At 37.4% G+C, this 21,048-nt stretch overlaps 1 protein-coding gene and 1 long non-coding RNA gene across 3 annotated transcripts in view; one reads left to right on the top strand and one right to left on the bottom strand.

Moving 5' to 3' along the window:
• ZFR (zinc finger RNA binding protein) overlaps nt 1-21,048 on the bottom strand; it is a 45,396-nt gene that overhangs the window by 15,259 nt on the left and 9,089 nt on the right. For both annotated transcript variants that reach the window (XR_005557883.1, XM_039353049.1), the window contains exons 3-14: nt 19,822-20,104; nt 18,784-18,922; nt 16,620-16,838; nt 15,074-15,321; nt 10,984-11,175; nt 10,574-10,856; nt 9,221-9,414; nt 8,061-8,180; nt 7,183-7,328; nt 6,801-6,963; nt 3,926-4,131; nt 182-332 (exon numbers count right to left, since the gene is read on the bottom strand). Coding sequence is in view for 1 of the 2 variants with exons in the window: in XM_039353049.1 (XP_039208983.1) it covers nt 182-332; nt 3,926-4,131; nt 6,801-6,963; nt 7,183-7,328; nt 8,061-8,180; nt 9,221-9,414; nt 10,574-10,856; nt 10,984-11,175; nt 15,074-15,321; nt 16,620-16,838; nt 18,784-18,922; nt 19,822-20,104 (2,344 nt within the window). In the remaining variant the exon portion in view is untranslated. The remainder of the gene's footprint in view (nt 1-181; nt 333-3,925; nt 4,132-6,800; nt 6,964-7,182; nt 7,329-8,060; nt 8,181-9,220; nt 9,415-10,573; nt 10,857-10,983; nt 11,176-15,073; nt 15,322-16,619; nt 16,839-18,783; nt 18,923-19,821; nt 20,105-21,048) is intronic.
• Nucleotides 11,193-20,738, top strand: LOC120312388. Its single transcript, XR_005557884.1, has 2 exons — nt 11,193-13,497; nt 20,533-20,738. It is a non-coding gene; the product is annotated as an uncharacterized LOC120312388 (long non-coding RNA).

Here is a 21,048-nt window from a genome sequence, read left to right as displayed (position 1 = left end):
CTTCGGGTTATTTATACCCTCTAATACTACAAATTTTGCTGGATATAGCTTCTTTTTGCTTCTATTTGAAAATTAGATTACAATTAATTTACCTGCTTTAAGATAAATGAAAGGGATTTCATTTACTATCAGAATCTTTAATCTTTATAAAACTGCAAACCAAAGTTAACACCATACATACGGCAAGTTGTTTGGGTAGACTTTCAGCAATGCGACACAATAAAGTTTTAGTTGGTTTCTCAGCGCAGAGCAAGACAAGATGGACATTTCGGTCCCCCCGAAGAAGCAAACCTTTAGCCAATACTCCTACTCGTAGGACTCCTTTCAAAGCTCTGTAAAAAAATTAAGCTTCCATTAGAAGCACATTATAACTGATTTTCATTGTCATTCTAGTCTAAGAAAGTATTCATATAGCAATAAAAGTCCAGTATGTATCATATTCTTGATCAGAGTAAGCAACATTTTTTGTATCATATTTTATGTGATGTGTTAAGATCCATATTCTAAAACTGGACATGACAGAAAATAGTGAGCAAGATTAAGATATGTGGGTAGGGATAAAACAGAAAGACACCAATTACTGAATGCATTAAAAATAACTTTAAAATAAAACTTCTGTCTTCAGGAATAATATGTCTGATATTTCTAAGAAATCTAAGTATAAGGCAGTATAGACAAAATAGCACTCATATTTTTGTTCCCATGTGCATTTTTTCTTAAAATTGAAGATATCGCTCAGAATCATATACAACAGAGCAAATACAATATATTTTGTCAAGAAATAGGACATTTGCAAAGATAAAGAAAATACAATTTAATGTTTCAAAATAATTCTAAAACGTAATCTATTGTGTTAATCCATTTTAAATTGCTATCATCCTAAATATTTAATTTGTCAATTATTGCTTGCTTTCAATTCATTATATTTTTTTTCAATTAATGCTTAAAAATATTATTCAATATTTTTGTTTCCAGATAGCATGCTGATGAAATTTAGCCCCATGTGAGCCACAACTCCCTTTTAAAATTATTTGAATTGTTGGATTTTATTATATTGTATGGCAGTAAATTCCATAGTTTAACTATAAGTTGTATGAAACAACACCCATTTTTTCTGATGCAAAAAGTTTAACTTTGGAACTAAGAAGAATCAATCAATAAAGAGGTGAATGACAAGGTAGATATTTTTGGCATTGTTCTTCTACATTAGCCTGATGACAAAACATCAAACAAGGAAAAGTATGCCAAATGGTTTTTAGATTGTAAATATCTACTATACTGCTAAGATAACTTTTTATCTGATCAAGAAGAGAACCGCAGATGAAGGACAGGGATCTGGTGGTTTATCCAAGAAAAACATTATTCTACAGCAACTGGAACCAGAATTTCTGTTGCTAAGTGATGATGTCACATGACTGCATTGCTTAGCAACAGCAATCCCACAGTCCCTATTGCTGTTGTAACCCCAGAACCAAGCAGTAAGGGTTAAATAACAGACTGTCAGCCCTTCCACATAAACCAGTCAGGAAGCATGACTAGATGACCTAATCTCACTAATCCCACCAGGAATTATCCAAAATCAAAGACAAGATACAGAAGGCAGAAAGAAACAATGCAATCTACAAAACCAACTATAACTATTGCAACCAATTCTATGTGGGACTAACATCACATCAGTTAAAAACCAGGATCCGTGAACACCGGCTGGCAGCCAAATGCAACAATCCCAAATCCTTAATCTCTACCCACACTGACACCAAACAGCACCAGTTTGATTGGAGCAACACAAAAATAATCAGTCATACCACCACCTGCCACGCTCTTGAATTCATCGACGCCTGGCACTCCATAAGCAATTCCATCAACAGACACACTGACCTACAACCAGCCTATGAACCCCTCAGAATCCCAAATCAACCAGAGATAACAACACCAATCCTCAACCAACCCACGCAACCCAACCAGCAGTTCACCTCCCAATGACCCTCACTTGATATAACCTCCCCATCACAAGACACCCACTGATGATTCACACCTGACCCATCACCTCATTTGACACACCGTTTGACCCATCACAAGACTCTCACTTGATACACCCACACCTGACCCACTGACTACACAAAGCCTTTATAAACAGAAGAACACTGACATTGACATCCCCTAAACAACACTGAAGATGTTACCTAGCCTGGTAATGAAATGTTCGGAAACCAACATTTCTGAAGCTCAGAAAATGAACCTTCACCCTCCCCCCTAATCCCACTATTTTGTAGGGTTATATTAACAGAATCAGTCTGAAGGTAACAATTTCCCATTGCCACTTTAAACTGCTTGATCAATTAGGGCAGATCCTCCCTAAAAATTTTTCTCTGATCAATAAGCCATTGTGGTTCCTCCATCTAGTCTGATCGTTTCGGAGACAGAATCTGTTCTCCTTGTCCCCCAAGGTCATCCACACTTTCCATTATACAGGCAGGAGCCCCAGGTAGGTGATTGGGTTGCATGGGTGCTGTGGGTGGGAGGAGTGCTGTGGGCAAGTGTTGGGGAGAGTGGTGTCTGCGTAGGTGGTCAGGGGTACTACAGATAGGCATTCTAGACCAGGGCTTTTCAACCTTTTCACCCATTGTACCACTTTTAGGATATGGCAACATCCAAGTACCACTAGTCGCCTAGCAAGGTGTCAAAAACTTGATGACCAAAAAAAAAAAAAAAAGTGATAAAGTATAGGTAGTCCTTGACTTACAACAGTTCGCTTAGTGACTGTTTGAAGTTACAATGGCACTGAAAAAGTGCCCCCAAATCACAGCCGAGCAAGACACCTGCCTGCCTGCGTGGCAGCGCTCTTTCTCTTGTCCAAGGTTTTCATTGTTGTGAGCATTTCTGTTGAGGATTGGCAGTGGGGGTGGGGTGGGGGTGTTTAGTTTTTATTCCCCCCATCTGCTGGGTGGTTGCAGCAGGTTTTGGTCACTTCACATGACTCTGGGACACTATGACCGTCATAAATATGAATCAGTTGCCAAGCATCTGAATGTAAATCACAAGACCCTAGAGATGCTGCAACATTCCAGCTGATTGGCGCTTCTTCTGAGCTCAGCAGAAGCATCAGGATCAGTGCTGCTTTCCAGCTGATTGGTGCTTCTTCAGGGCTCAGCAGAAGCACCAGGATCTGCGCTGAGCTCCAGCTGATCCTGGCACTTCCACTTAGCCCTGAAGAAACGCCGATCAGCTGGAAAGTGGCACTGATCCCGGCGCTTCCGCTGAGCCCTGACAGCCTTACAGCTCCAGCCATCTCTCGCTCAGGCTTGTGCGGTGCTGTCACTGGTTCAGCTCATTCCCCTCCCCCACAAGCACTTTTCTAGGATGGTCGCATACCACCTGCCAGGTGCCAATGTACCACAGGTGGTACCCGTACCACTGGTTGAAAAGCCCTGCTCCGGAAGGTGGACAGGTGAAAAAACAGCAAGATGGGATGTAATTTCCAACTTCCTATTGCTTCCACACTGAGGGAAGCTGTTAAGGAACACTGGAAATCATGTGGCTTTTTGCAAGGTTATAATTAAAAGCTGGACACTCTGCATCTAGGTTGTGATCATGTGATTGCAGTGATGCTGCGACAGCTGCAACTTCATTTATTTCCCCATTGTTCAGTGCTGTCATAATTTTGAATGGTCACTGAATGAATAGCCCTAATGACCTGTACTCTGATCACAGAGGCCAAGATGTTTAGGCACAGGCGTTGGAATTAATAGCAAACAAGAATCCTGATAACAGGCTCAGAATAAGCAGACAGGAATTCAAAACAATGTCGTGATCTCAAGTACAAATGTGGTTCTATTTTGTATTATCTGGCACGCCCAACATGTTTGATAATAGCTTTCAAAATAAAAGAAATGGGATATAACTAAATGATTAAAAAAAAACAGACCTGTCTTTATTGCCTTCTTTTTTATCATCTCCTTCCTTTGTCTTGTTTTTCTCATTATCAGTCATGTTATCTGATACAAGTTTCAATGCACGTTCAGTAATAGAAACTATCTTTTGGACTGCCTGGAGCTCCTCCTCAGTTGGATAGATAGCTGCATGTTTGGTCATCACATAACGGTCATCAGAGGAGTCAGGTCGACGCAATGGCTACAAAGAGAAATTAATTCTTAAATTCAGTTAGTTTCCCAAATAGTTGTGCTTTACTACTTTCAAATATTTGCTATTCATTTCAAATATTGTCTTGCTCTTCAGAAGAATAGATCAAGAAGGCTTGTATAGTCTTAAAATATTTGGCGTAAGTCTTCCACATAAACCATAATGTGGCTGGTGTAACTGAAAGAAAAATCAAATTTGGTTCTACTATGTCAAACTATAACCTAAATTTCAGCTGCTTGTATTAACAACCTCAGCAGAAGGAACATTTAATTATGTCAGTCTAAATTTTATTTGTGAGATGTTTGAACTTCTAATTAAAATCTTCTATGAGCACAACTTTGCTTTTTTAGATGGCGACAGCCTTGGCTCACCCTGGAAAAGCTAGACAGGATTAACCTTGGATAACTGGATAGGAGATCAAAAGGAAATCCAAGGTCTGAGAACACAAAGACACTGAAAAACATCTGCAACAAAGGAAAAGCAAGCCACTTCCATATTGTGAAAACGAAATGGACATATATATGTAATCAATCTTGGCTTGGCAGAAACCTTTAAAACATCTGTAGAACATATGAACTTTTGATGGAAGAAAAGCCTATTACTAAATATTCAGTGTGTTTTCTAAGTGGGTAACAATGAATTCAAAGGAGCTTAGATGTAAACATGACATGATAGCAGTCATGTTACAATAACATTTTCAAATTGACAATCTTCATTTTTACAAAACAGTTTCTTACAAATGAATTGTAATCCGTTAAGAATTGTGGTATTGTAATCTAATACCACAAGAATATTGTTTAATATTTTTGCCTGTAGAAAATGTGATAGTAAATTAGCCATATAATTTTAAAGGCAATTAAGCTTCTTGAAGTTGTGGAATAAATCATAGTCACCATGCTATAAAATAACCAGGATTTAACACAATTTTAATACATCTTATAATACATTAGTTTTGTGGGGATTAGATTTCGGAGCGAGAGACCCAGTTTAGTACAGCGATTAAGGCATCGGGTTAGAAACTGCCTCAAGCACACAGCCAGCTGGATGACTTTGGGCCAGTCACTGTCTCTCAGCCCTAGGAAGGAAATAGTGGCAAACCATGTTTAAAATCTTGCCAAGAAAACTGCAAAGACCAGTCGATGCAGAAATCAGGAGTCAGCACCGATTCATGTGTGTGCGCACACCCACATGCCATATATCATTGACATAAAAGATGAATTCAGAGCTAGATAGTTTGGTAGCCAAGCTGCACTGTGCATTCTGAGTCTCCATGTCCTCAATGTCTATGGTAGTATGAAGGAAACACTGATAGTTTTCACTAATGAACCATTATAACCAAATTAATTTCTAGCTAATATCATGTCTGTTACAGATACTGCATTAGCAATTATTTTGACCACAATGAGGCACATTATTGATTTCATTAGAACTGGGTAGCCAGAAGTTATTCTAAGGCAGTGATGGCGAAACTTTTAGAGACCGAGTGCCCAAACCACAACCCAAAACTCACTTATCGCAAAGTGCCAGGGTCACATCAGCATTGTGGTGCCCTCAGGGCAGCATGGGGGTGTGGCCAACTGGATGGGCATGGCTCCAGTTGTCACGGCAGATTGGGTGGGCATCGCTGGGGTGGGCATGGCCACCTCGATGTTGCTCATGGTGGGGGTGCCTGTGGGGGCCGGAGGCCCAGCATAGATGGGGGGGAGGCACGCAATCCTAGCTGGGACTGGGGGGCCATGGTGCTGATGGGGATCCGGCTTTCCCTGCTCGAGGTGCCTTTGGCTTGCTGGCTGTGGGTGTGCTCTACCACCTCTACTCGAGCTTGCTAGCTAGCCGCTTCGCCTCCTTTGTGCTGGGTGGGGTAACAGCTCTGGACAGCGGCGGCCTACTGGACCTGCGCAAGCTGCTGGCAGCAGCAGCATGTGTGCCCACAGAGAGGGCTCTGAGTGCCGCCTCTGGCACGCGTGCCATAGATTCGCCACCACTGTTCTAAGGGATTCAAATTCTTTGAGAATTGAATTCATGCACTTCGATGACTATTCAATGTATCAGCTAAGAGCCGAAGTGGTGCAGCAGTTAGAGTGCAGTACTGCAGGCCACTTTAGCTGACTGTGTTCAGCAGGTCAGCGGTTCAAATCTCACCGGCTCAAGGTTGACTCAGCCTTCCATCCTTCCGGGGTAGGTAAAATGAGGACCCAGATTGTTGGGGGCAATGTAAATATATATATACATTGCTTACTGGTGTACACCGCTTAGAGAGTGCTTGCACTTAAAGCGGTATATAAGTCTCATAAATAAATAAATAAATAAATAAATGTGCTATCCAGATTCTGAACCTCAGCAATAGCAAAATGTAACATCTGTTTCTTTGGACAGTCTGAGAAAAGGTGGATTGTATAGCATTCTGATAGCTGCATATACAAGCAATTTAAGTGGTTGTAACAAGCTATTAAACTTCCTTGATATGGTCTCATGAGCCAGAACAAAATACAGTTGAAGTATTACAAAAGCTACATAGCAATGTTTCTTTGCTAAAATAAGCCTTCATGTAACATTTGCTGAAAAGATCTTCCAATAAGAAATAATTCTAAAACAAATGAGGGCAGTTATACAAAGAGTTGGTATCAAACATGTTAGGTTTTAAGTAAATAAATACTCACAGCTGGTCCCTGGGGCTGTGGTGGCATTCCTGGTCTGACACCAAGTAACCCAAGAGGGCCTGGAGGACCATGAGGATATCCTCCATCAGGTATTCTACGACGATCGTCCCAGTGATGCTGTTCATCTTCCATCCTCCTCCAGTACATGTCTTCCTCATAGCGTCTGAAATATACAAACCAAATCGCAATATATCAACTATATTTGTGTGTGTGTCTGTGTGTGCGCGCGCACACATGTGTATCTACCTAACTGTGAAGAATTCTTTTCTTTCGAAAAGAGGAGATTCTTATCGTTCAACATGGTCCATTAACATACACAAGGACCCTTCACCAAAAAAAGTTCAACTGAGTATGAATCATGATAATCTAGTTGGCGTATTACCTCATTTCCATTCTCCATCGTTCTTCTTCTTCACGCCTTCTCCAATATTCTTCTTTCTGCATTTGCTTTCTCATCTTTTCTTCTTGTATCTTCCTTGCCCGGATGCTAGGCTTCACTTCTACTTGTAAGTCTGGGTTTACTTTTTTCTGTTTTAAATGTGAAGATTTTGAATACATTTATCTAAGATTATTTTGTTTTTGTACATAGAGCGATAGATACCATTCAATATAGTGTACCATCCTAACGACTTTTGTGGCTTTAGAATAAAAAAATAAGCTTGTTCTAAATACTCCTTATTCTATATAGTGCAACATGCCACTATTTTGAATGTATTCCATTAGAATAATCCCACTCAAAATATTCTACTTTGACTATTTTGTTTTAAGCATATATGAAAAATTTAGTTATTATTTTGTTCTGAGTATGCTCTAGAATGAAGAACTTATATATTAGAAATATAAATCTTTCTAAGAAATTAGCAATAAAGAATTTTACTTTCACAGTATATTGACGTTCTGAAGCATGATACAAAAATGCTTAGAATTATTTTCAAATGAATTTCATAATTAAATAACTTCTTGTTAGATGCTGCCCACCCTCCTCTCCTTTAGAACTATCAATATCTCACTGTAATAGTCTTCGTTTGTTAAAAAGTAAAAACTGAATATGCATCAGTTTGTAATGAGAGCAAGTATTCTAAACAAAGAATGCTGTTTCAAATTGCTGATTCTAAATTCTATTTGTGTGAAGTCTTACAATATGCGGCAAAAACTTTTTCAATAAACGTGCATATGTACTGAAAACAATACATTATTTAAGACATCTACAATTCCTATATGTATTTGTAAGCTTCGTAACAGACAAGAACAGACTTTCACCTTATATTGTAACCGATGCCGTCTTCCTTTTAAGTGCATCTCCTTAGCATTAGGATCATTAAAGCTACATTCACAAAGCTTGCAATGGAAACGAATCACTTTTCCCTCATCATTACGAACCTTTGCAAGAAAGAAAATGTGGTTATCAGTTAGAGCTACTTCTTATCATGTGATAACAAGCCTGAATCAAACATTTTCAAGATAACAACTGAGCTCAAGGACTCCCTACCAGCCCAGAAGGGAGAAATCTGTCAACCCAAAACTCTGCAAAAACAAAAGCAATTCTACTTTTTTTTAATCAGTCTCTTTAATAATATACATCAATCTCCAGTCTACTGAATGATATAGACCCAGTAGCACTTTCCAGGTAAGGGAATTTGACTCCAAGATATGTTATAGATTTTGTTGCTTTTAAAGGTGGAATTCAATGTAAATTATTTAGAGTCATCCTTTCGAGTTAAATAGAAATAGCACAATTCAGTTGTTGTTTTTTTGTTCCTGTCAACAGAGGCACCGTGACTTATGTTAACCTATTTCTGCCAATACATATTTGAAATGATGGCACTGTTATTATTTAGGAAATCTAAATGGTAAGCTAGTCTCTTTTTCCACTCTTAATGATAGTTAATATTTACTTATACAACTAGACAGACACAAATGCAGCAGTAATATTTCTGACACATTAATGTAAAATGCAACTATTACCACACATTTGAACAATGATACAAAAATATTACTGTATCAGCACTGTACAATTTAAGAACAAGTATCTAATACTAGACTCTCTAATACTGCGCCATTTTTCAATTTTAAGTCAAAAACTCTACCATATTTCAGTATATATTCCAATACATGCTGCCATGCATCTGAATTCTGATTATTCAGTTTTGAAGAATGCTCCATATCTTAACTAATCTTAAATTGCTAAGATAAGGATGCAATTATCCTCCTTTTCTCAAATGCCAAACAGCATTGCAACTAATTTTTATGAAACTAGATCCAAATAATTAGGTGACATTTAATTAACCATCAATAAATACTATGATTCTGTAATTTCAATTCTGCAAATTTTAATACATTTATGTTAGCAAATACATCTGTGTTTAGTTTATGCTACGTGATATATCTGGATTTAATCAATATAGTTTTCACAATATTACCTCTTCCACATAGTCATGACCAACAGGTTGGACCTCGCTTTGCAAAGCAGCAAGAGCTGTAGAAGTTACAGCTTCAGCAGAGATATCTGCTTTAGACTCCTGCATTTGTACTGCGGCAACAGGGGTAGTCTTGATATTTTCTACAGCTTTCATGTCATCTATTTTACTTCCTGTTGTCTGTAATTTATTGCCACCTAATATGAAATAGTATAAAAGGAAAATGACCATCGCCTACAATAATCCTTCCCATAGTGCTTGTTTGGTTGGGTTGCCCTGCAACTTAGAAACTTACATTTTGATTGTTCATTCTTAACTAGATTTTGCTTTTATAGATTTATTGTAAAATCATTTGGAGACTAATAAATCAGGATATTTTAAAAATACAACACAATACAATAATAAATAAAAGAGTTGCCAAACATCATTTATATCTTTGTCAACTCCTGAAAATCTGCTGCCCAAATGATACGCATTGAAGGCCATTATTCTGGAATCTCTTTTCCTGGCTGAGGGTTACAACACAGTTCTCATAAATTCTATGGATTGAACAGCCTTCTGGAACTTGGTGTCCTCCAAATGTATAGCTTTATAAAATTCTCAGCAATAGCCACATTGGCTCTGGAATTTTGGGGAAATCTATAAATAGGAGATATAGATGAATAATTAAGCCACAAACAGTTCTACGGGGTTCTATCAGGACCCTGGAGAGTTCACTGTAGAGGCTGGATCAACTCTCAAGAACAGTTATGAAGAGAACCAAGTGATCTATAAGCTCCATTGCTAATTACAAATTCTAAACTTAACAAGCCTGTAGAATTTAGAAAGTAAAGCTGAGACTCCTACATAGTTAAGACGCTTTAGAAGTTTTAGAAAGGTCAACTTCTAAGGCTAAATTATTAAATCTGGCATTTAATTAACATTTCCCTCTACACTTAATTAGCAATTTTGAAAATTATTTATAAAGATTTCTGGAAAAGGCATGGAATGGAAAATATCTGTTCAATTAAAGAACCTCATTCAAAAATATAATCACTAGCAGACAAAAACATAAAAGATCTGTCTGCCTGTTCAATCATGTCTGATTCTCGGAGACTACCTGGATAAGTCCCTGCAGCTTTCTTGGTATCGTTTTTCAGAAGCAGTTTGCCATTGTGACTAACCCAAGGTTATCTTAGGCTTTGTGCCTCAGGTGGGACTAGAACTCATGATCTCCCAGTTTGTAGCCTGGTGTGTTAACCCCACTACACCAAACTGGCTCTTATATAAAGTATACTGAAATTTTATAATTATATATAAATGAATTTATAGTCTTAATATTTTTATAAATTTAACAATAAAGATCTCTATACTTGCCAACAAAGTTAATTTTGGGTGTAGATATCTTTTTTACAGCAATGTTAGTTGGAACTATCGTAGCTTTGTTGTTTGATGTTGTACTAAGTAGCACATTGGCAGAAGGAGTAAGAATTTTTACTGCCAAAGATGTAACAGAAGAATTCACAGTGCTGCTGCTACTTGCGATATTTGAAGACACAGCTGCTGGCTTAGAAGATGACGTTGCTGATGTAGCCTGGGTGACAACATTTGGTTCAGTTGAAGGAATGGGTTTGCCAAGTTTAGTATGCAGCTTAACCACCTAGAATCATTAATAAAAGAAGTTTATTTTAACTGAAATTATAAACATGCATGTAGATTTATAACTGCTAAATATTTAAAATAATTTTAAAAGTCTATAAAAAGAATTAAGAAGGGGAAAGGCCTACTTTTTGGTGTTTAGCTCCGCGAATATGAGCAGCATAAGCATCAGCTCCAGTGCAGGACACATCACACAGCTCACAACGCAACTGGTTCTGAGTCCCACGAGAAGAAGCACTGTTACTGGTGGTGTTCTGAGATACTTTCAATGCTGCTTCTTTTTTTTTATGCTTCTGTCCCTCCAAATGTTCTTTGTAAGTCTAAAATAGAAAACAAAAGAGATTAATACATTTGTTTTATTATTCCAAGTTTTATGTAAACAAGATGAGGCAATTCTTATGTTTGCTTTTGAGAGGGTACAGAATTTATAGTATTATGTCATGATTTTAATGTCTAAACTTGCTGAAATGTTCTAAAAAAATTGTTATTGTTCATTGTTCATGTTTGGCTTAGCAGTATAGATAATTTAAAAGCAGGAATTTACATCTGATAGCAGATAATCACCCGATCACTTAAGCTGGCAAAATCACCAATTATTATTTTGAGAATGTACCTATCCTAACCTTCAGAATGACAAAATTTGACTCTGAATAGCTTATATTTGAATGTAGTAAAACAGGTTAACTCAATATTTTTGTACTGTTATATACATAGACACAAAAGTCAGTTTGACGTAGCAAAGGCAGCAGGCTAGAAAGCAGGAAACTGTAAGTTCTAGTTCCATCTTAACATAAAGCCAGCTGGGTGACCTTGGGCCAGGAGAGCTAACCAGTTCTGAAAAACCTTGGCAAGAAAACGTTTGTCCAAGAATCAGACATGACTAATATGGAAATTACACACACACACGCACACACACACACACACAGAGATGCATCTTATGAGAATATTGAAAGACTCCTGTGCCTACTTTGCATGAATACTTGGATGGGCTTGGATGCTTGTCTACTATAGCAAAAGAACCATCATGCAAATTCCAGTCTTCCAATTCCTTATTGTGGAAGAGGGCATCTGATGGTGAGATATACCAGAATAATGGCAGTAGAAAGCATCCATTCAATTAGCATCACTGAATATCGGCTGACTATAGGCCTATGGAAAGAAAATCTCTGTCCAAAATTACACCCTTCCCAAATGATATGAAATTGTTTTTCTATCTGATGATTAGGAACACAAGATGTTTGCAGGCAGGTTCAGATGGCTCTCCTTCTGTTCTAAGGAGGGGAAGCTTATCAATAGATTGATCAGCCAAGCATAAATATGCATTAGATGTGAAATGGGCAAATTTGTGAATACTTAGACAGTTTACAATACACTGAAGGGAAGAGCCATGCTTTGATAACAGGCTCACAGAAATTTTCTGAGTGGCATATATATGGATATGGGGGGAAGTAGTTCTCTGGCAGATTTACAGATACCAGGCAACTCTCTCTTTGATGGCATTCCACAATGAATTTATAATTTCATGAATATAAAATTTTCATGAAAACTTGGTCTGTGTCATAACAATTTGTTGTTCTTCTGGGCAGTTACAAAGACAATTGGTAGAAATCAGAATATTTGTTTGTAGGTGGCATGGTTCAGTTGTTGTAATTTGGAGCACATGCTGTGTGTGGAAGTTTCCTTTGTATTCTTGATCTCTAGAGACAAAAAGGACAAAGCATGGAAAGCATGATGGGAGATCTATAGTACCATTAGGCTCAGGTTTCCTATGCATTACTGATAAAACCTTTCTCTTGATTTCGGTTTCCATTAGATATACTCCCATGCCTCTTTAAGCAGGTTCTTCCCTTTAAATAAGCCTGCGGTCACAAGTGGAGTGCATATTTCAGGGTTTTTTTTTTTTTTTAGTTAAAGTTATGTCTTGGTTGCAATATCCAAGGACACTGTTCTAGCAAGAAATTAGAGACAATTTAATTTAGACTGACATCTGCTATAAAGAACACAACTTTGGCTACTTTATTTACCTTATCTTGCTTCCTTCAGTTCTGAACCATAAACTAGAGAAGCTGGTTTGATTACAATATAGTGGTTACAAACTAAGAAAACAGACAGAAAAGAAGACGATAACTAAGCTTCAAGAGGGGAATAAGACCTATATGGACAACAGAAACATTCAAAGAGTTTTTTGGAATTAATATACGAATTTATATAAAGAACAAGAAATCTCTTTAGATACAATAGAGGAGTATATAACAACTAAAAATGTTCCTCAACTGTCGGAAAACTACAAGCAAATTTTGAATAGTTGAATAACAACTTTTGAAATAATAGAACCAATTAAAAGAGCTGAAACAGGCAAAACTCTGGGACCAGATGGCCTACCGAGCGGATTTTATAAAATTTTCGAAGATCAACTACTTCTTCCGATAAAAGACTTAATGAAGTCCATCTTACAGGGGAATCCTATACCAGACTCTTGGAAAGATGCCTACATTTCTTTAATACCCAAAGATAAACTGGATGTGACTTCTGTGAAGAACTACAGCCCAATTTCTCTCCTTAATGACTTAAAAAAGTTTTTACAGGATTATATACATAAAGATCAGAGTGGTTTCCTATCTAAAAGACAACTAAAAGATAATGTAAGTAATTCTGAATATAATTGGATATTTACAACAACATAGCGACAAATAGATTGCATTAGTCTTTCTGGATGCAGAAAAAGCTTTTGACAACTTGAAATGGGCCTTCATGTTTAAAATAGTGGAAAAAATGGATTTTGGATTGGGCTTTATACAGGGTCTAAAGTACATCTATACATTCCAGAAAGATCGAATCATAGTGAATGGAGATTTTACAAAACCAGGTGAACTCAAGAAAAGAATAAGGGATGTACTTTATCCCCTTTATTATTTTATTCTAGTGCTGGAACTATTAAATAGAGCTATTAGATAGGATAATAGAGCAATAGGACCACAAATGGAAGTGCATAATTACAAATTATGTGTATTTGTCAACAATTTGGTATTGATTGTGCAAGTCCTGTTAGAGAACTGGCAGCTGGCAGGACAGTTTGTTTTGATTTCCTGGAGTTGCGTGTGGAAGATCTGCTGCTTGCTGTGCTTGAGAACTGGGCTTGAAGAGAGCTAGAATTACTTTGTAAGTATTTTAAAATATTCTTTTTTGTTACTCTATAATACTGTATTATATTGTTTGTAATTACTTTGGGAATTGCTCTGCTTTTTATTGTTTTGTAAGTACAGTATTTTGCAAGATTGATTGTTTGCATTTGCCTGAAACTTATAGCATGTGGCGGCTGCTACTCCTTTCCCTAATGTAGACCCATCAGAGATTCTCCTAACACTTACTGGAAGGAAATTCCCCCCACCCCTCCCCATTTTGGATTTTGGCTGGAGAGGCTTGTCCTGATAAGGAGCAATGTTTTTTTTTTCCTTAAGGTTTTAAATTTAAATTGCCTCCAGAAGTTGTGGGTGTTCTCTCACTGGAGGCTTTTAAGAAGAGTCTGGATAGGCATTTAGCAGAAATACAGTTCAGTATTCTCTTATGAGCAATGGGTTATACTAGACGACCTCAAGGTCCCTTCCATCTCAGTTACTGTTGCAAGCCAACAGTTCTGTAAACTCCACCCCATCTCCCTCTGCACGCGTCCACCCCATCTCCCTCTGCACGCCTGGCTGGAGATGCTTAGGCTAATGGCCGGCAAGTGTTTGTGTGTGTGTTTTAAAGCAACCAGAGATTTCTGTAAACTGGAGACACTTAAGCTAATTACTTTAGTGGCAGCTGCAATGATAGATTTCTCCACCCCACTCTGAAGAAGCTTGAGCTACCTAGCAACAAATGGCTTTTCCTTTTAAAAAAAAAAAGCCTATTGCCTACTTGGGAGGTAGTTTACAAGTACTGTGGTTACTGAAACTGGAAACAGCTGATTTGCGCCTGGAAACAAACAGCTTGCAGCAACGGCAGGAAAAGTCTCTCATTTCAGGCAGCCATCGGAGGAAATAGTAAATCAAATATTTGTTCGTTTAATGACCCATTTGATTCAATTAATGAGTTTGATTTTAAAATGTTGTAATATTGAGTCTGATTCATTTGACGATTATGAGCCTAATGGGCAGATTCTATTAGGCTCGTACCTTGGGGACTACCTGTAAAGATATTGTTTCATTTAAAGTTCAGTGAAAAGAATATTACTGATACCTGTGGTCCAGCACAACTGATTTTGCAAACATCACAATAGTGGATCTGCGGTGGTTTAGGAGGCTGTTTTGGTTTTAGTTGTTTATTTTGGAATGGTGCCTTTTTAGTAAAGGTGGTCCCTGTCCAGGCAGCTGTTGCAGCAGCAGCAGCTGCTGCCGCCGCTACTTGTTTTTGCTGTTGCTGCTGCTGTTGATAGTAAGATGATGCAGCTGAATACACTGCAGCTTCATAACCCGAATAGGATGTACCTTTAAACAACAGAAAATTCAGGTCACATTTATGAGAGCTACAACCCACAATTCATCTTTTAAGGAAAGTTTCAGCATTAACATAGCATTTGTTAAGAACGGTTTCATCTTTAAAAGAGAATTTCAACATTAATATAGTACACAAAAAGTTGGTAATTTATCAAATTTGTAAGCCAACTGACTCTCAATGACCTTGGGTCACTCATAACAACTAAGACAAGGGGAATAACTAATACAAAAGTAAAAGATGGTATGACTGGCAGACTGGTTAGGAAAGACACAAAGTGTCTTTACTCTCCCTTGTCAAAAATCTGGATGAAGAGCCACATCTTCAAGGCTCTTCAAACAATACAAGGTGGGGACCATCCAGGTTTCTAGGAGAACCTCATTTCACAGAAAAATCATTGCTACAGTGAAGTTTAATTTCACAGTTATACAAAATTAAACTTCATTTCAATCTATATAGGCAAGCTATATCTCAGTGCAAAGAGGAGTGACTTGCAATTTTTAAAATCAATTCATTATAATATCAAATCAATAACATCTACAACATAAAAGCATTCATAGCATCAGTTGCTGAACACCTTCCAAATATATAGACTTTATTTCTTGGAATTCTGCAGACATTTCTGAGAAAACTGAATTGTCTACTCAATCAATTTACTTATGCTTTGAGATAGGATGGGAAGGGGTAACGCTGAAGGATAAAGATTAAGATTTTTGGTTCCATCCACATATTAACCTCCTATTATCCTGTTTTTAGCACTATTTCATTTAGGATTCACTACAGTACCAAAATTCCACAAGCCCATCTCTCTATTGAATTTATAATGATGAAATTTAAATAATATGAGTTAATTGGCCATGTTAAGACAATCTAATCTGCTTGATTCTGATGATTTATGCAACAATTTACACCTTATAATATACTAAATATATTATATTTATCTAAGACATTTTTTATCATTATGTGTACCACTATAACTTTTAACAGATACAGATGTCATATCTGCTATGGATTAAACTAAGGCAATCTGAAATTGGCTTCTTGTTTTCACCAAGTCATATCAGGGCCAAAACTAATCTAAAAGCTGCAATCCCATAATTATCTCAAAGGAGGCCCTGACAGAATCCAACTCACCTCTTAGTAAATATGCACAAGATTAAGCTGCACACCATGTAATTTGAATGTAAAATCTAGTTTTTCTAAGATATGTCAATGCAATATTTTTATAACTCTGACTTCTCCCTTATATACACCTTACAAATCATTTCTGTCCTGTTTAAGTATTACTCACCGGAATATGTAACTGCTGTTGTACTATACGTGGCACTTTGGGTATATGAGGGAACCACAGTCGCTGCAGCAGCAACAGGTTGCACAGTGGAAGATACCGGATATATAGAGAATGTAGTAGTAGCTGGACTTGGAGTGGCTGGTTTTATGGCTGTAACCTGTCGAGTTTGCTGGGCTTGAGTGTACTGAGTAGCTCCTTGGCTATAACCAGCCTTTGGAGCTAGATAAGAGCAGGAAAAAATTACACATTAAAATCAAGAATTCTCTCCAACCTGTAATTTTATGAAGCAATTTCCTTTTTTCTTTATCTTATTACTAATATAAAAATAGAAGTACAAATCCTAACATATCTTTAGGTTCCATAAATATATATTTTATAACATTTTAATTTAATTTAATTTAATTTAATAGCATACCTTCAAAATAGTACAGGAACAATTGCAGAAAAAGCCGATGTCCTGTGGTTTAAGTTTGTATGGATGAAGGTTTTATTGTACTTATCAATCAGATCCCAAATGTCCAAGAGAACAATATAAAGCTTTTAACTAGTAGTTTTTAATTTATTTATTTATTTATTTATTTATGAGACTTATATACCGCTTTAAGTGCAAGCACTCTCTAAGCGGTGTACAACAGTAAGCAATGTATATATATATATTTACATTGCCCCCAACAATCTGGGTCCTCATTTTACCTACCCCGAAGGATGGAAGGCTGAGTCAACCTTGAGCCGGTGAGATTTGAACCGCTGACCTGCTGAATACAGTCAGCTAAAGTGGCCTGCAGTACTGCACTCTAACTGCTATTTGCAGTAACATTTGTTTAACAAAGTATATAATTTGATTGATTATACTGACTTAAGGTTAGATGACATGCTAGTTATAATTTGAAACCTAATGAAAATTATCAGCACAGGACTACACCAATGAACTGATCTGCTAAAAAGACTGAAATATTTTAGTCACAGCATATTTTAAATTCACTCAAATGTCAATTAAGAGATTGCTAACTATTCATCCCCAAAACATGAATATATGAATACATATACACTCTTCGGGGTATGTGCTCTGCTTAAGAAAGCTACAAACTTTCTTTGGGCACTAGGAGAGTGTTAGGTAAGCCCATTTCTAAAGAAGGATGATAGCATATTGATTAGCATCCTTCTAATTTGTATTTCTTCTTTGATATGTATTTTTAGTGATTGTTTTTATTTTGTTTGTACATGACTCAGTCATCATGAGCTATATGGCTCTACAACAGCGGTTCTCAACCTGTGGGTCGCGACCCCATTTGGGGTCAAACGACCATTTCACGGGGGTCACCAAACAACGTGATCCGCCATTTTTTTGTCAGCCGGCGCAGGGGGCAGCACCGCGCATGCGCACTGCGCATGGGGCCGGCACCGTGCATGCGCGCCGCGCAGGGGGTGGCGCTGTGCAGGGGGCGCCGCCGCGCATGTGTGCCGTGCAGGGGGCGGTGCATGGGGCGCCGCCGCGCATGCGTGCCACGCAGGGGGCGCCGCCGCGCATGCGCGCCGCCTGCTTATGTCTGGGGTCGCCATATAAAAAGGTTGAGAACCACTGCTCTACAAGTTAAAGAAATAAATGAAGTAATAACCGAACCACTAAAACTACTATTATTAGAGCCATGGTCGAGCAGTGGTTAGAATGCAATATTGCAGACTAATTCTGCCATTGCCAACAGTTTGATCCTCATCGATTCAAGATTGACGCAACTTTCCATCCTTCTGAGATTGGTAAAATGAGGACCTAGATTGACGGGGGCAATATGCTAACTCTGTACACCACTTAGGGAAGGCTGGAAAGCACTGTGAAGTCTAAGTGCTATTGCTATTAAATTACATTTGTTAAAGCTACCCAATTCCCCAAAACTAAGTGCTTACACAATATCAAATATATAATTAAAATATAGTTAAAAATAAAACAAGCATAACTACCCAGAAAAGCCAACAATACAATATTAAAAATAAGAAAGGCTTCACAAGTGCCTTAACCCCAGACCTGTGCCCAAGCAAGTTAAGGAAGGAATTGGACTCAGTCCCAAATTCCTACAATAAACTATTACTTGGTTTTGAGAATGTTTAAACTTTAGACTTTTTAAAACTATAAGATAAAGACAAAAGGATTTGAAAGTATGAAACTCACCTGTTTGATAGTATGATTCAGCTACAGAAGGCTGTGGTTGGGCAGCAGCTGCCACTGCAGTTGCAGTTGGCTGCTGATAGTATTGCTTGCTGTCATAAGCTACAGCTGGAGCAGTAGATCTAACATAGGAATAGGAGTCCTGAAGAAATACATGGGGGGGGGGGAATAATGGAATTTACATGAGGGAATCTTTGTGGCTCATGTGCTTCCTAAAAAAATTCTTCTAGGTTTGTGAAACTCTCCTAAATATGATACAGACAGAAAGTTTTTCCTTTTGGAATTAACTTTTTAAGTTACATTAATATTTCATATTTAGCCACTAAATTAGAAAAGAACTGAGGCTGAGAACTGACTTAAATTATATAGGATTCAGCATACCATCAATGTATAATCTGTTCCCTGTATTAATTCTGAGAAGTTCTTTAACATTATGCATTCAAAAAATACCCCAGAGGTTTTCATTCTTATTGCATACTTATTCAATTACCCATTTTTAATAAGGAAAAACTGTTTTGATTTATATATTACACTAAGCCATGACATGCTTTGTTTGGCTTTGTACATTTTATGAATTTACCCACTGAAATTATAAAATATAGTACTATAGTTAATATGTAGTATAAATATAATTCTTGGTTAGGCAGTGTTGGACTTCAGGGTTTAGTGACTGGTCCAGAGAACAGATTTCCTGACATTTCAAAGGGAGACACCAGTCCTCACCAATTAGAAATCAGCTTGGCTAAAGATCAATCAGAAGTTAGGATACCTGGTTATAAAGATAAGAGTCCAATCAGTTCCTGCTTCAGTAGCCTATGGTCTGCATAACAGATCATCTTGCTTGTAAAGATTGCAGCCATAGTTACTGGTAAAACATCAGGGAATCTGATGTCTAGTCCACTAAAGTCTGAAGCCAAAAACTGCCCAAACATGTACCAGCATAAAAGCCAACACAAGTAAATTCTTGGTTATTCAATAAATCATGGTTAAACAAAAAAACTGAACTGCACCATTAGTGAATGATACTTTATCCATATTTACCTGGTAATTCTGTGTGGTGACTGGTGGAGGTGGTGGAGGAGCTTCCTGCTGTCTCTGTGTGTAACCATAATCAGTTGCCGTATGTGCTGTAGGGTATCCTCCATAGGCTGCAGCTGTTGCAGCAGCTGCAACAGCCACTGGAGCAGGCCTGGCTACTGCAACTGTTGCTGCTGCTGGGGCATAGGCTGCAGTAACTGTATGCGCAGCTACAGGAGCCTGATGAACAGTGTAGCTTGCAACTGTAGTTGGATGGGAATAAGCTACACCTGAAGCCGGCTGTTGGCTGTAATAGGAAGAGGCCAAGAAGTATCACTATATAATAATGAAGTCTAATACCCAGCAACTATGCTCTTAAATTGTTCAAGTCTCAATAAATCTGAGAAAGGTTAAACTAAATTAAAAATTTAGTATTATGGATCTACTGTACCTAATAAAATACATATTAAGTAATATTATGAGCATCCATTAATGAAAGTGTATCTACCAAAGGAACTGATTCCTAGTTATCCTTTAAAATTAGCTTCAGAGAATTAAATTTGAGGGGCAGAAGTTCTAATGGTTCAATGTACCAGGTAGAACCCACCTAAATTACATTTGTAAAGTTCTTAATAAGGCCTAATTTTATAGCCTCTAAAAAGCAATCACATATAATAAATTCATATTATACACCTGTACATTAACATCACATTTATATTTTGTTTCTTTTGTTAGGTTGAAGAATGCAGCTTTTCAAAAGGACTGAATGAGGTACAGCAGACAAACCTCACAGAATCACACAGCTGAAAGGGACATGCATCTCAGAAGAAATTCATGCAGTGTTACAACTAATTCATTTTAATTGTGTAAGCCATCATCATTTGAGAATAGCTTTCCAAGTCTAATAATAAATGTACAATAAGTAATCCTGCACATAGAAATCTGCTCTTAATTTTTGTATAGAACTTGTTGATTTTGAACTTGTTTAGTAATATAACTAAGAATTAACTATTCAGTTTCAAGAACAAAATATTTATTCCCTTCTCAACAAACCTGGCAACTCTGACTAGCAGATTTGCAAGAACAATACAATATAAATTCATTTAACCTTTTAATCTCAATTTGTCATATTAGAAAAAATAAAATGTGTACGAAGATCCTGACCACACATCAAAATATAGTCATTATGCTGAATCACTTAATGTTGATTCACAGAATATAACATCTTTATATTCCTCTTATAGTACTTAA

The sequence above is a fragment of the Crotalus tigris genome, unplaced genomic scaffold, assembly GCF_016545835.1.
Source record: "Crotalus tigris isolate CLP2741 ecotype Arizona unplaced genomic scaffold, ASM1654583v1 scf7180000018490.839948, whole genome shotgun sequence".
Taxonomy (NCBI): Eukaryota; Metazoa; Chordata; class Lepidosauria; order Squamata; family Viperidae; genus Crotalus; species Crotalus tigris.
This window is presented reverse-complemented; position numbering and strand designations above follow the sequence as displayed.